This window comes from Scyliorhinus canicula, chromosome 3 (assembly GCF_902713615.1).
Source record: "Scyliorhinus canicula chromosome 3, sScyCan1.1, whole genome shotgun sequence".
Taxonomy (NCBI): domain Eukaryota; kingdom Metazoa; phylum Chordata; class Chondrichthyes; order Carcharhiniformes; family Scyliorhinidae; genus Scyliorhinus; species Scyliorhinus canicula.
In genome coordinates, this window is record NC_052148.1 from 166010047 (window position 1) to 166026392 (window position 16346).

The 16346-nt window shown below is 46.2% G+C and overlaps 1 protein-coding gene across 5 annotated transcripts in view; it reads left to right on the plus strand.

Annotated features, from left to right (window-relative positions):
* LOC119963079 (collagen alpha-1(XXV) chain) overlaps positions 1 to 16346 on the plus strand; it is an 816994-nt gene that overhangs the window by 457669 nt on the left and 342979 nt on the right. For all 5 annotated transcript variants that reach the window (XM_038791652.1, XM_038791653.1, XM_038791655.1 and 2 more), the window contains exon 4: positions 9098 to 9105. In XM_038791652.1, the coding sequence (XP_038647580.1) occupies positions 9098 to 9105 (8 nt within the window). The remainder of the gene's footprint in view (positions 1 to 9097; positions 9106 to 16346) is intronic.

Here is a 16346-nt window from a genome sequence, read left to right on the forward strand (position 1 = left end):
GCTCACTGCACCCCTCATCACCAGGAAACCCGTGAACCGGATTGGGACGGGAATTTCCCGCCGAGTAAATCCCGCCCTACAGTATCATAAAGGAGCAGAATGAAACTTCTGGAAAAAAATATATTTTGGTGATAAATAAGAAAATAATGGTGAACTTAATTTGATTTTAATTTGGAAATCTGATAATAGTACGAAAATGGCCAGTGAATGGGTTAAGTGTTTTCTGCATTAAAGCAAATTGTTGATGGTTTTTTGGGAACCTCCGCAGTGCAGAAACCAGTGAATCTAACTAGCCTAGCCCAAATGCAACCATTAGACTTCAGTTAAGTCAGAATTAAATGTAGAGCTCGGGGTTGGTGACCCGCACCACAATAAGAAGTCTTGACAATATCAAAGGCACATTTATGATGCCAGCAAGAATGTTCAAATATCATTTGTAGTTCATTCTCCGGCAGCTGAAGTGAACCATAAAACATAATGAAAAACGGTAGGCTTCCCTCCCTCTGTCAATAAGCTTGAAATATTATTTCCCATTTATGGGACTTTGAAAATGTTCAGAATCAGCACCAGATAAACTAGCCTGAAAATGAAAGTAATTGCAAAAATGTGCAACTGTCACCTCATAAGGTGCAAGATTTAATAAGGGATGTTTTTATAAGCTGAAGTTGAAATTATTACTACATTCTAGCGATGAAAGAAAGGTTCCTGAGGGTCAGGTGACCGCTTGGCTTCCCCCATTGGCAATAGAAGGTGAGGGGCTGCATTTGAAAGCTATCTAAAACTGTCTAAAGCCAAGGTTAAATATCAAGGTCAAAAATAAAGCTGTAATTTTGGAGTTGAACACACTGTCGTGTGTATTAACTTAGAAGTAAAATGGATGGTTCTGTGATTATCAATGTTGAAAGGAAATAGGTTAAATTATTTTTGGCTAGGCACCAGTTTGCATGTGTGCGGTAGGAAAACAAGCTATTCAGACAAGGAGTCTCGTACTTGCGACTGAGTATCTGCACCAGAATCTGTGATTTGCTATTAAAGTTGTCGCTTTTGTTATAAAATTAAGCCTGGTCAAAATGATTCCCAGTTTCTTCAGGAAAAAAGTCAACTATCTCTGACATGTCTACAGATGCTGGTTTGGTGTAATAATTTTGTGTTTCTTATGTTAGTTACAAGCCTTTTATTTTCTTGAGACAGGAAATACAAAATACTATGAAATAAACCTTTGCGTCATTTTTTCATGTGCTGGCTAATTTTTGCAAAACAGAAATAGTATGTCAGGAGCAATTTGCGAAGGGTAGGTCAGAAAGAGCGAGGAGATAACAGGCGTGATCCAACGGCCATGTTGCTCCCGGCCTGGGACGCAACGTGGCTTTACGCCTCGTGAGATCTATCGGGATCTTGCAGGACGTCGCGATCTGGATCCCACCCACATTGGGTGGAACCTAAATTTGCATATCAAATTGTGCAGTAAGGCACGCTTGAATATGCACTCATCGGAGTTACCCAAGGCGTGGGATCTAAGACCCATGCTTTGGAGATCCCGAGTGAGCGTTGGTAAGCAAACTTAAACCAAGCGTACCAGCACTTGGGTGGGGTCTCCCAGGTGATCGGGAGCCCCTGGGTGGTCGGACTCTGGGCAGGGTGGTACCCTGGCATCCCTGATTTCACCTGGGCACCCTGGCATGCTGGCAATAGTACCTCTGCCAGCCTGACAGTGCCAGAGTGCCCAGGTGGCACTGCTAGGCTGTCTGGGGCACTGCCAGGGTTCCAGGTGGTATTTTGCCTGCACCAGGGATCGGGATTGGGGTTGTCCTGCCCTTATGAGATGGGGTGTGGGGGGGGTGCTGGGGGGATGGATGCCCCGATTATAGATGTGTTGGGCACGTCCAGAGGCTAGGGTGGGTGTCTGGAGTGAGCGGAGCTCGTTGGTGCAGGAAATGGAACTGAGTGCAGCCCGAGCGGGACGTTCCTCACCGAGGCCCCGAAATGAAGCAGAGTCCCGTTTGACAGTGGGGTCATTCTCGGTGCTGCAAGTGCCGGGAAACAACCTACTAAATGCGTTCGACACCGGACTCTGTTTCATATCCGTTAAATCGCGCAAACAGTGGCGGGAATTAGGTATGCTGTGGAGATGCCGGCGTTGGACTGGGGTGAGCACAGTAAGTGAGCACTGCTCATTCACCTGAGGAAGGAGCGGTGCTCCGAAAGCTAGTGTTTGAAACAAACATGTTGGACTTTAACCTGGTGTTGTCAGACTTCTTACTGGGAGTAGGTAGGCACAGTAAGAAGTCTCACAGCACCAGGTTAAAGTTCAACAGGTTTATTTGAAATCACAAGCTTTCGAAGTGCTGCTCCTTCATCAAGTGAATTAGGTCGGGAATAGCAAACACTGGAAAATGAGGCTTTGTTATCATCGGTGGGAGAGCAAAATAAAGGGGAAGGTGTACAGCAGGTCAGAACTGGAAGTAGGAAGGGAATGGAAGAACAGAGCTGTTTGCAGAGGTAGGGGGAGAAATGTGAAGAAAATGCTAGAATTTATAACTTGAATGCACAGGGGGGATGTTTTAGCCAGTATAGGTCAGCAAAGACTGAGCTGATGGACAAGCAGAACATAATGTGGGGCAGGACTGTCAAATAATAAAGTAGTGGGGTTGTTGAATTGAAGGTGACAGAAGGTTCAACAAGGACTGGTGGAGAAAAAAGGGGGGATATTGCAAAGATTGAACTGAGTGTTCTTGGTCATAGAGAGGATATCATGTCAAAACTCAGCTCTAGGTTGGATTCAATACTGAAGTAGCACACAGATTGTTCACCTTGAGAAAGAGGACATAGGTGGATGAAATCAGAGGCGACGGAAGGGATTTTTGTGCTGGGGACTAGAAATTATGGGCTGTCGGGCAGCACGGTAGCATGGTGGTTAGCATAAATGCTTCACAGCTCCAGGGTCCCAGGTTCGATTCCCGGCTGGGTCACTGTCTGTGTGGAGTCTGCACGTCCTCCCCGTGTGTGCGTGGGTTTCCTCCGGGTGCTCCGGTTTCCTGCCACAGTCCAAAGATGTGCGGGTTAGGTGGATTGGCCATGCTAAATTGCCCGTAGTGTCCTAAAACGTAAGGTTGGGGGGGGGGTTGTTGGGTTACGGGTATAGGGTGGATACGTGGGTTTGAGTAGGGTGATCATTGTTCGGCACAACATCGAGGGCCGAAGGGCCTGTTCTGTGCTGTACTGTTCTATGTTCTATGTCGGGTGTTCAACTGGAAAATTGTGGTTTATCTAGAATGTGGGCTCAGAAAATCATCAGATCATAATCCCAGCCCACTGCTGAACTGCACTACTGACCACATTAAGATTTATGAAGGTTGAGGGTGGAACTTTCAGGAGGAACCTCAAGCAGGCTGGGTGAATTTGTCGTGCTCCCCTGCCCTGCTAATCATGCTGGCAACACCAGTGGAAATTGGGCAGTCTTGGTGATGGTGTTGATGGTGAGGAGTTGGGTGGGAGACGGGGGGGGGGGGGGGGGGGGGGGGGGGGCGGGGGGGACGACGCCTGTCTTTCCTCCCAAGAAAGTTGCTCAATCAGCGAACTGCTTTATTAATTTTACAAACAATTATTGTCTTTCCCATCTTCTGGGGCCTGAGTTCTAACCTTAGCCTGGATGACCAGGTGATCTCACTTCAACCAGTTCAGATTGTGAATGCTATACTGGGTTCCACTTTCACAAGGGCATCCCAGAAATTGCAGCTTAAGAAATTCAAGATGATTGAATCTGAAGCATGGTCATTTGGCCCATGCTGCCCTGTCCCTCTATTCCCCATGAGCTTCAATTTTACAAGCACGTTTATGGTGGCACAGTGGTTAGCACTGCTGCCTCACAGCACAAGGGACCCAGGTCAATTCTGGTCTTGGGTGACTGTCTGTGTGGAGTTTGCACTTTCTCCTTGTGTCTGTGCAGGTTTCCTCCGGTTACTCCAGTTTCTTCCCACAGTCCAAAGATGTGCAGGCCATGCTAAATCGCACCTTCAGGTCCAAAGATGTGCAGGTTAACAGGGGTTATAGGGGTTACGGGGCTAGGGCAAGGGAGTGGGTCTAGGTAGGGTGATCTTTCAGACGGTCGATGCAGACTTGCTGGGCTGAATGGCTTCCTTCTGAACTGTAGGAATTCTATGCTATTCAATGTTAATATCTCTTTTTAAGTCCATGTCCACATTTGGACCCTCTTATTACATCATCAAAGAACAAAATCAAGTTATTTTCTGCTCCCAATCAGATTTGTGATTGTTACGGCAGATTCTACCAGAATGACTGCAAATTTTAGGGACCTTGATGTCAGACAGGTGGATAAGGTGAATGGAAATGGTCATAGAATTAAGAGCAATAATACAGACTGGGTATTGCAAACATACATATGGGAACTAAACCTCTGCCTGCAGATGAGGATGCCAATGGGCTACATATAGATGACTAAAGGTAGAATCTTAGGGGACCATAGAGGTGCGAGGGGAGAAGAATTCATTGCTATATTGCCTGGATGCGAATGAGTGGAATCATACAAGGGCTGGACAATAGTCATGAAGCAATGAATGACATGGTCAACCATAATGTAAAACTGTAGAGAGGTCAGTGAAAGTCAACATATGACAGTGACAGACGATGTCATTCATGGTTTTGTCCATGGTCATTTCACTGTTGTGTGATGTATGGATCCATATTAAAGGAATTCAATCGGAGAACATCAGGGGTTATGGGCATGAAACTGCAGGGCCAAGAGATACAGTACACAAGGAAAGGTAGGTTAGGGTTGTGTGGTTGGTGGAGATAATGTATTGGTCAAGGGGTTGGTTTGTTGATCATCAAATGACAGTAATAGTTTTGAAAGGAAGAGGTATGGTGCCTGTTGATAGGAAACAACGTCAACTGCAGTAACGATGAACTGGGCTAGGAGGGGTAGTTTTCAGTGGTTTGTTGTATATATTTTGTGCATTTTCTCCCTTGACTGTTTTGAACTTCTGCATATTACTTTGCAGATATGTAGTATCATGGACAAAATTCATGTATTTTCTTACTGCCTGTGATCAATGTGTTTTGTATGTGAGGGGTGTGATTTCTTAGCCTCGGCGTGTTTTCCCAATTTAAGTAATTCCAGCAGCAAGCATATTGTGAATTTAAAAATAAGGAAGGTTATTTATCATCACATATTTTCCCCAGAGGTTCAAAACATGACATCTCACCCATTTTATGGATGCATACACAAAGATTAGGTGCAGATGCAGGTAAAACAATACAATTACAATTCATGATTATCTCAGTCTTTTTTTACCATTTCATAGGATGGATGCATCACTGGTTGGACAGCATTTATTGCCAATCCCTAATTACCCTTGAAGGGCATTTAAGAGTCTACCACATTGCTGTGGATCTGGAGTCACATGTTCAATCCAAAAACAACCATTCACCATTGCTGTTTCCGATCACTCAGCCAACTATGTGTCTATGCTGCTGCTGTCCTTGTTGCTCCATGGAATTCAACTTTACTGGCATCTATTAAGTGACACTCAAGCCTTTTGGTGCTGCATTTTATCAATCTCACACTAGGAAACCTGTATACAATTTGGACAAGGTCTGCAATCTGCCAGGCTTTCACATTGCATACATTGAGCCTTGTAGCTCATCTTGTTGCTGCCCTTTACCACTTAAGTTTCCCGTTTGCAACTCCACTTGTGCCAAATCCAACTGGAGACATGAGAGACACTAACCAAATGAGTGCGCTCCTCAAGCCGACCATTTCATTCTCCGTGTCTGTTCAACAGGGCATTGTGGAATTGGCATCAAATGCCCTAAGTGACCTTTCTACACAATCATTTAACTTCAAAATGACCCCAGTGTAATGATGTAGTCGCTGCTCAGGAAGTGTTGATGGATCATTCCTTACTACAGGTGTAATAGGATTGGCTCATTTTTTTGTTACTGCGAATGAGATTGAGCTGTAGGGAATCTCATATTTCTAAACCACACATTTCCCTGAATTTCATCAGCGACTCACAAGTTATGACGAGAAACAGGTATTTCTATCCCCCCAAAATCGAGGGAAATCTAGCTCTAATACGACTTCAATACCCTGGGGGGCAGGAGCACCAACCCTGAGAGAATAGTTTCAGAAATTTGAAGTTGAGAACCTGCTCTGGAGCACTGAATGTTATTCGCAGCTTTTCAAACAATCTCTCGCACAACAGCTGGAATAATGATTGTTGGTGAAATTCAAACATTGGACTCGGTACAGACAAAAGACAAACGCAGGAAAGGGCAGACATTCCATATTACTCTTTAAATCAGCTGAAATAACATAATTAGATTCAGTCATTCCGAACACTCTTCAGTTCGAGTTCTGAGTATCTTTTATTTTTAAAAAATGAAACCACCTGATGGTTAACCCTCTGCTAACGGGCAGGTTTTAAAAACTTAATTTTAAATAATGTGATCCCTACCGAGGATCTTTGCTAAGTCCGGAACATTCGGGTTACACGGCAGCACAGTGGTTAGCACTGTTGCTTCATTGCTCCAGGGTCCCAGGTTCGATTCACGGCTTAGGTCATTGTCTGTGCGGAGTCTGCACGTTCTCCCAGTGCCTGCGTGGGTTTCCTCCGGGTGCTCAAGTCTTGAAAGATGTGCTGTTAGGCGAATTGGACTTTCTGGATTCTCCCTCTGTGTACCCGAACAGGTGCCGGAATGTGGCGACCAGGGGCTTTTCATAGTAACTTCACTGCAGCGTTAATGTAAGCCTACTTGTGACAATAAAGATTGTTTTAAAAATTACTGCAGCTGCTATTAAATTCAAGGTACATGCAAGTAACTAATTGGGCGGTATCTCATCCAAACAACATCAATGCAAAATTCAAGTGTTCTTTTGCATGGACGTGAGATGTCTAGTCCAATAGTGATTATAAAAATGGGGCCTTCTTGGAAATGTGTATGTTTTCAATAGCAAAGCCAGCGACAGAAATTCCAGTACTGAGATCCCATCGCTGACAGTTCACCAATTAATTAGGTCATAATTAGGTCATTAATTTAGGGCCTCACGGTAGCATGGTGGTTAGCATCAATGCTTCACAGCTCCAGGGTCCCAGGTTCGATTCCCGGCTGGGTCACTATCTGTGTGGAGTCTGCACATCCTCCCTGTGTGTGCGTGGGTTTCCTCCGGGTGCTCCGGTTTCCTCCCACAGTCCAAAGATGTGCGGGTTAGGTGGATTGGCCATGCTAAATTGCCCGTAGTGTAAGGTTAATGGGGGGATTGTTGGGTTACGGGTATACGGGTTACGTGGGTTTAAAGTAGGGTGATCATTGTTCGGCACAACATCGAGGGCCGAAGGGCCTGTTCTGTGCTGTACTGTTCTATGTTCTATGTTCTATATAAATTCCTGTTTCCACAGCAGAGCTTGTGCTCTCAGTGTGACTGCTGCTGTCCTATCTCCTCTGAGCTGGATAGAGACTGCTTGAATTTGCTGGGTAATAGGATGGGCGCAGTTGATTGATTTGATCATTTCACATTGCCAGTGTCACTCCAGATGATTTGAAATTTGAGGTAGAGACAGCAGCTGAGAATTTAGCAGATGAGTTAATTTGAAAAAAACATTTTCTGAGTATGCGGTAAAAGATCTTTTGTTTTATTCATTCATGTGATGTGGGTGGCTGGCTGGGTCCACATTTATTGCCCATCCTTAATTGCCCTTGAACTGAGTGAATTGCTGGGTTATCTCAGAGGGCATTTAAGGGTCAACCACATTGCTTTGGATCTGGAATCATATGTAGGCCGGACCAGATACGAACAGCAGATTTCCTTCCCGAAAGTGAACCAGATGGGTTTTTACCACATCATTAGACTTTTAATTCCAAATTTTGAGTGAATTCAAATTTCACCACCTGCCATGGTGGGATTTTAACCTGGGACCCCACAGCATTACCTTAGGTCCAACGACAATACCACAGCACCACTACCTCCTGACACACTTGCAGAATATCAACAAAAAACTCACCCACTGACGATTGGGGAATTGTAAATGAAATAGCAATGGTGAGGTGATGCTTCCCACAGCCAAGCGCATACTTGGTGAATGATACTTTTTTTGGGAAACATTTGTAAATTTTAAAAGACTCCCCAGTGTATTAAAGAATAGTGATAGAAAGGATATTATTTCATATGATATTCCTTACTGCGTTTAAAATAAATGAATCAACACCTGCATAATAATAATAGACAGAGGAACAGCATGAACACATTAAGCATTAGTTCACCAATATTGGCAATTGTAGTTTCTAGGCTCCAGCCACAACTAAATAAAACAAAAGATGTATTTTTAAAAAAAGAAAGACTTATATTGCTGTGGCGCTTTATGGCCAATAAAGCACTTTTTGAAGTGCAGAAACTGGTTTAATGTGGGAAACATTATATAAATTCTATGGAGTGCTATTTGGATCTGTAGGGCTTTGATTGCAGAGGAGAGGGGTTTGTCATATGTAGAGAGATTGGAGCAGTTTAGGCCTTTACTCTCTTGAGTTTAGAAGAATGAGAGGAGATCTAATTGAGGTATATAAGATGATAAAACATATTGACAAAGTAGAGCGGATGCTTCCTCTTGTCGGGCAATCTTGAACAAGAGGTCATAGTTCAGGATAAGGATTAGCAGATTTAAAACAGGGATGAGGAGAAATTACATCTCTCAAAGGGTCGTGAATCTGTGGAATTCACTATCCAGAGAGCGATGGAACCGGGACATTGAGTAAATTTGAAGAGATAGACAGATTTTTATTCAGTAATGGGTTGAAGAGTTATGGAGAATGGGCAGGAAAGTGGAGTTCAGGCCGAGAGGAGATCAGTCATGATCGTATTGAATGGCGGAGCAGGCTTGAGAGGCTGAATTGCCTACTCCTATTCCTCGTTCTTATGTTGTAGAAAGCAGAATTCAGATTTCAGCACCTCACCGTATGCTTTTACAATCAACAAACATGGGGAAGTTTCCAGTGTTTCTATTCACTCTGAGCCTTCTAGTTTTGAAATGGTGTTTAAATTGTTGGTCTCGTGATTAATTCTTTTTTTTCTTTCTTTTTACAGGACCTCCTGTAAGTACTTTTGATGTCTGAATGCTCAATGAACATCATCAAGATAAGAATTATTTTTCTTTTAAAATGAGGCAGATTGTACAGAGTTAATAAAACACATAGATACAGCTACTCGGTCGGGTGCAATTGAAGATAAAAGTGAAACAGAAATAGTTCTTGCACTTAAAAGTATATTTTTTAATTTACTGGAACATCAGTATACTGTAAGATATCACAACGTCATTCCAATTCTCAGTTTCATTGTCAATTAAAACTAACTGGTATGAAAGGATAGCAAAATAATAGTCCTAGTGATATGTCTATATGCCTGTATTGTTAATTTAATTATTCTCAATATTTAATACATAGTAATACAATAGAGGATCAGCCTTGCTATTCCTGGAGGTTTCTGAAAATCCTATATTTGTAAAGCTGATATATCAATGTTCTGGCTGCTTTGGATTGGAAATGTGTCAGTTTCCAGTTGAGAGAGTTGTTTCTCATTTCACAATATATAAGAGTTATGGTGTTTTCTACTCTCAAAACAATGCATTTGCTATTATTAGTTAAATTAGCAACTGCCTATGTGGAGCTGATCAGCAGCTACAGTGACCATATGCAGCATCAATTACTGGATCCTCTGGAGTACATTTTCAGTGTAAAAGTACGAGGGTTTTCATTGCACGTTGTTGCACAATCATGAATGCCGATATGACAAGACATATTTCCAATTTTGCAATAGCAGCAAGAATAAAACTCTTCCGTGTCCCCCACTGCTGCTAGTCACAGACTGGAAGTGTGACGTTACAAAGTCAAAATTACACACAATTCCTGCCTGGATCTGTATGTGCATGTACATAAGGGGTTAATGTGTAATCAGACGATCACTAGAGGGCAGCACTAATGGGTATAAAAGCCAGACTCATGCTGTTCCTCGCTCTCTTTTGGTTGCACTGTAACGGGACCAGGAACATAGATTTCGCTCAGAGTGATTAGTTAAACATAGCTACTGTATTTAGATCTTGTACCTTACTACTAATATTAATCTTAAAGTAAATAACTCACAAAATTATTGTTTTAGTTACTCAATAAACCTTTCATTACTACTGGATGACTTTGAGTCTTTTTCATCAAGATTCAGAAAACTTCATCAGCAATAGGATTGAGTAACGTAGATTACATTCAGTAGTATAACCAAACATACTACAGAAGTGCAACAAAAGAGGATCATAACTTCAATTATTTTTTCTTTATTTGTTCATGGGATGCGGGTATCGCGAGCTAGGCCAGCATATATCCCATCCCTAATTGTCCTTGAGAAGGTGCGGGGGAGCTGCCTTCTTGAACCATTGAAGTCTGCATGGTGTAGGTACATCCACTGTGCTATTAGGGAGGGAGTTCCAGGATTTTGACCCAGCCACAGTGAAGGAACAGCGGTATATTTGCAAGTCAGGATGGTGGTTCCTTGGAGGAGAACTTTCATTGGTGGTGTTCCCATGTGCATGTCCTTCTAGATGGTAGTGGTCATGAGTTTGGAAGAGGCTGTCGAAGGAGACTTGGTGAGTTCCTGCAGTGCATCTTGTAGGTGGTATACAGTGTTGTCACTGTACATCAGTTGTGGAGAAAATGAATGTTTGTGGATGGGGTGTCAATCATGTGGGCTCCATTGTTCTGGATGGTGTCAAGCGTTGTTGGAGTTGCACTCATTCAGGCAAGTGGAGAATATTCCATCACACTTGTGCCTTGTAGATGGTGGACAAGCTTTGGGGACTCAAGATATGAGTTACTCGACTTCAGGTGGCAGCTATGAAGGAATAAGTCGCACATTTGGTGGCTCCCGTTCAGGTCGGAATTTTGGACCTTTTCCCCCGATTTTCTACCGGACTTGAACTGTAAAATTAAAGACAGAGGCAATTGTGTACTGGATTCCCACATCAGCGCATGGAGAGAAGGACTAGAAGTGCTCGTAAAGGCAGAAACAGAAATACAGAGAAGGCTTGGGCTGAAGCTGCAGCGGGAGACAACATGGCGGAGGACCGGACCTCTGGTTTGTCGACCCAGCGGTCAACGGAGCAGCTGAGGCAAGTTATTTAGGAAGGCTTTGCTAAGCAGAAACGGGACAGCTTGGACCTGATAAAAGAGTCAATTGAGCGGTCGGAGTTTAGATTGGACACCCAAGATCGGGTGGTACAGAAGGTGGAGAAGGCACTGGCTGAGCAGGAGGAACATCAAACTGCGGTGGAGTTGGAGGTGGGGATGCTGAGAGACCAGCAGAAGAAGCTCCTGGAGAAGGTGGAGGATCTAGAGAATGGGTCCCGCTGGCAGAACTTGAGAATTGTTGGTCTCCCGGAGGGGTCCGAAGGAGTGGACGCTGGGGCATACATCGCAGACATGTTTGAGAAGCTGCTGGGGGATGGGGCATTCTCCCGGCCCTTGGAGGTGGACAGGGCTCACAGAGCACTCGCGAGGAAGCCGCAAACGGGAGACCCCCCCCCGAGGGCAATAGTGGTGAGATTCCACAGGTACTTGGATAAGGAGCGCATTCTACAGTGAGCCAAGCAGACACGGAGCTGTAAGTGGGAAAATAGTATCCTGCGGGTCTACCAAGACCTGAGTGTGGAGGTGGCCAGGAGAAGAGCAGGCTTCAACCAGATTAGGTCGATCCTTTTGAAGAAAAAGGTGAAATTCGGACTGTTGTATCCGGCCCGTCTCTGGGTCACATATGAGGAACAGCACTTTTATTTTGAGTCGCCTGGGGACGCGATGGACTTCGTGAAAAGGAAAGGACTGGTGATGGACTGAGAACTTTTGAACTTTGCTGCAGCGTTCATATTTTTTTTTCGTTTCTCTGTTCTCTAAAAAAAAGTTTCTCATTTTCGTTTTGTGGAAGCAGTTTGTAATGCCTTTTGCATTGATTTGGGACCAGCGGTAGAGCTGAGTGAGTTAAGGTTTTCATTTGCACTGTTGGGGGATGGAGGTGTGTTTGTTTAGATTTTGGTGTTTTTCAGTCGGGCAACTGTGTGGGGATTGTTTGATGTTGGAGTACCTTTGTATGAGCGGGGGAGGGGGAGGGGGGAACAATAGGTGGGAGACTATTCGGCACCAGGGATGGGGCCCACCAAGCTAGCTGGGCGGGCTAGCTCACGGACGCGCAGTGGGGGGTGTGCATATGTTTGATTTATCAAAGGGGTTGGGTTACAGAGTGTTGTTACTGGGGGGGGGGGGGGGAGGGAATGTTCTACTGACAGGGGAGGAACTTGGGCCGGCCAAGGGACAGAGAGGAGGTTGGGGCAGAGCCTGCCGGGGGGCGGGCCGATAGAGGTGCGGAGCTTGGACTGGAGGCGGGACCAGAAAAGGGGATGGCTGATCGGCGAAGCGGGGGGAGGGGGGGGGCGGCAATGAGCCCCCCAACTAGGCTGATCATCCGGAATGTTCGAGCGTTAAATGGGCCGGTCAAGAGGGCACATGTGTTCGTACATCTTAGAGGACGGAAGGCGGACGTGGTAATTTTGCAGGAGACGCACTTAGAGTAGCTGACCAGATTAGAGTGAGGAAAGGCTGGGTCAGTCAGGTCTTTCACTCGGGACTGGATTCAAAGACTAGAGGGGTCGCGATCCTGATCAACAAGTGGGTGGTGTTTGAGGTGGGTAGAATAGGTTTGGATGTGGGAGGTCGGTACATTATGGTCAGTGGGAAACTGGATGGGGTGCAGGTGGTATTAGTAAATGTGTATGCGCCAAATTGGGATGATGTGGAGTTTATAAAGAGGATGTTGGGGAAGATACTGGACCTGGACTCGCACAGGTTGGTCATGGGAGGTCCCTGGCTTGAACCGGTCAAGCTCGAAAACGGGCAGGGTGCCAGCAATGGCAAAGGAGCTAAAAGCGTTCATGGAGCAGATTTTGGGGGGCGTTAACCACAGGGAGGGCGGTGGAGCAGCTGAGAAAGGCGAGGGGGGGGGGAAAATCTATGAGTATGGAGAGAAGGCCAGTAGAATGCTTGCTCTGCAACTTAGAAAGAGGGACACAGCCAGGGAGATAGGGAAATTAAATGACGGAGATGGGAACCTGGTCGGAAATCAGCAGGGGTGAATAAGGCGTTTAGGGATTTCTACAGTAGGCTGTACAGGTCGGAACTCCTTACGGGGCCGGAGGGGGTGAGGCACTTCTTGTGGGGGCTGAATTTCCCAAAGGTGGACGGGGAGCTGGTAGAAGGGCTGGGGGCCCCGATCGGGTTGGAAGAGATAGTGGAGGGTCTGAAGGCCATGCAGCCGGGTAAAGCCCCGGGGCCGAATGGGTACCCAGTCGAGTTTTATAAAAAGTTCTCTGGGATTTGGGGCCGGTGTTGATAAGGATGTTCAATGAGGCAAGGGAAAGCGGGGTGCTGTTCCCGACGATGTCACAGGCCACAATTTTGCTGTTTCTGAAGCGGGACAAGAACCCGGAGCTGTGTGGGTCCGACAGGCAGATATCCCTGTTGAATGTGGACGCCAAACTGCTGGCCAAAATTTTGTCCTCCAGGATTGAGGATTGTGTTCCGGACGTTATTGGGGAGGACCAGACGGGGTTTGTTCTGGGTAGGCAGTTCGTGGCCAATGTAAGAAGGTTGTTAAATGGGATCATGATGCTCCCGGAAGGTAGGGAGGTGGAGGTGGTTATCGCAATGGATGCAGAAAAGGCGTTTGATCGGGTAGGATGGGATTATCTGTGGGAGGACTGGCACGGTTCGGATTTGGGCGGGGCATTATTGACTGGGTCAGGTTGCTGTATCAGGCTCCTGTGGCAAATGTACGGACGAATAGGACAACATTGGACTAATTGAGACTGCACCGGGGGACGAGACAGGGATGCCCCCTCTCCCCACTGTTGTTCGCGCAACCTACAGAGCCGTTGGCAATTGCTCTGAGAGCCTCAAGGGGCTGGTCCAGCCCCGGGGAGGGGGGGGGGGGGGGGGGGGGGGTGGTGGAACACAGAGTCTTGCTCTATGCAGACGACCTGCTTCTGTACATATCAGATCCATTATAGAGGATGGAAGATATCATGAGGATTCTAGGGGAATTTGGCCAGTTTTTGGGGTATTAGCTCAATGTGGGAAAAGTGAGATGTTTGCAATCCAGGCAAGGGGACAGGAGAGGCGATTGGGGGAGCTGCCGTTTAGATTAATCGGGGGAAGCTTTAGGTACCTACGCATTCCAGTGGCGCGGGAATGGGACCGGCTGCATAAATTAAATCTGCCCGGCTAGTGGACCAAATGAAGGACGATTTTCGGAGATGGGACGCGCTCCCGTAGTCATTAGCTGGGAGGGTGCAGACGGTGAAGAAGACGGTCCTTCCGAGATTCCTGTTTGTGTTTCAATGTCTCCCCCTCTTTATTCCGCGGTCCTTTTTTAAACAGGTCAACAAAGTGATCTCTGGCTTTGTTTGGGCAGGCAAGACCCCGCGGGTGAGGAAGATAATGCTTTAGCGGAGTCGGGGAGAGGGCGGGCTGGCGCTGCCAAATTTCAGTAACTATTACTGGGCGGCGAATATATCCATGATCAGGAAGTGGGTGGTGGGGGAGGGGTCGGCATGGGAGCGTATTGAGGCGGCTTCATGCAAGGGCACCAGTTTGGGGGCGTTGGTAACTGCACCTCTGCCGTCCCGCCGGCAAGGTACTCCACCAGTCCAGTGGTGGTGCCAGCCCTGAGAGTCTGGGGGAAATGTAGGAGACATGTGGGAGCAGAGCGAGCATCGGTCTGGTCCCCAATCTGTAAAAATCACCGGTTTGCCCCGGGAAGTGTGGATGGGGGGTTCTGGATATGGCGGAGAGCAGGGATTGAGTCGATGGGAAATATGTTGATAGATGGGAGCTTTCCGAGTATGAGGGCACTGGAGGAGAAGTTTGGGTTGGCGAGGGGAAACAAATTCAGGTATCTGCAGGTGCGGGACTTCCTATGGAAACAGGTGTCAACCTTCCCGCTCCTACCGCTAAGGGGGATTCAGGACAGGGTAGTTTCTACAGGGTAGGTAGGGGAAGGGAGCTTCGCGGACATTTACAAGGAACTTATGGGGTCAGAGGAGACGCAGACTGAGGAGCTGAAGCGCAAGTGGGAGGAGGAGAGATAGAGGATAGTCTATGGGTGGACGCGTTGAGTAGAGTCAACGCGTCCGCAACATGTGCCAGGCTCAGCCTGATACAATTTGAGGTCATTCATCAGGCTTACATGACGGTGGCCCGGATGAGCAGATTCTTTGGGGTGGAAGACAGGTGTGCAAAATGTGCGGGAGGACCAGCGAACCATGTCTATATGTTCTGGGCATGTCCAAAGTTTAGGGGATTTTGGCAGGGGTTTGCAGATGTCATGTCCATGGTGTTAAAAACAAGGGTGGCGCAGAATCCTGAGGTGGCGATTTTCGGGGTGTCAGAAGACCCGGGAATCCAGGAGGAGAAAGAGGCAGACGTTCTGGCCTTTGCTTCCCTGGTAGCCCGGAGACGGATACTATTAGCTTGGAGGGACTCAAAGCCCCCGAAATCAGAGACCTGGCTATCGGACATGGCTAGCTTTCTCTGTTTGGAGAAAATCAAGTTCGCCTTGAGAGGGTCACTGTTAGGGTTCGCCCAGAGGTGGCAACTGTTCGTCGACTTCTTCACTGAAAATTAATCGTCAGCAGAAGGGAGGGGGGTTTGGTTTAGCTTAGAGTAGGGGGTTAATAAAGGTGGGACCTGTAAGGAAGGGAGACGGCTTTTGCACTATGTTTATATTGTTGTTGTTACAATACCAAAAAATACCTCAATAAAATGTTTATTTTTAAAAAAAAGATATGAGTTACTCGCTGTAGAATTCCTAGTCTCTGACCTGCTCTTGAAGTGATGGTATTAAATGACTGACTCAGTTCAGTTTATGATCAGTGGTAACCCCCAGGATGTTGATAGCGGGGGATTCAGCAATGGTAATGCTATTGAATGTCAAGGGGCGATGATTAGGTTTTCTCTTGTTGGAGATTGTCATTGTCTGGCACTTGTGTGGCGTGAATGTTGTTTGTCATTTGTCATTCCAAGCCTGTATATTGTCCACTTGTTGCTGCATTTGGACATGGACTACTTCAGTATCTGAGGAGTCACAAATGGTGCTGAATATTGTGTAAGTATCAGTGAACATCCCACTTCTGACTTAATGATGGAATGGAGGTCATTCATTAAGCAGCTGAATATGGTTGAACCTAGGAAACTGCCCTGCGGTACTCCTGCAGTGATGTCCTGAAACTGAGATAATTGACCTCCAG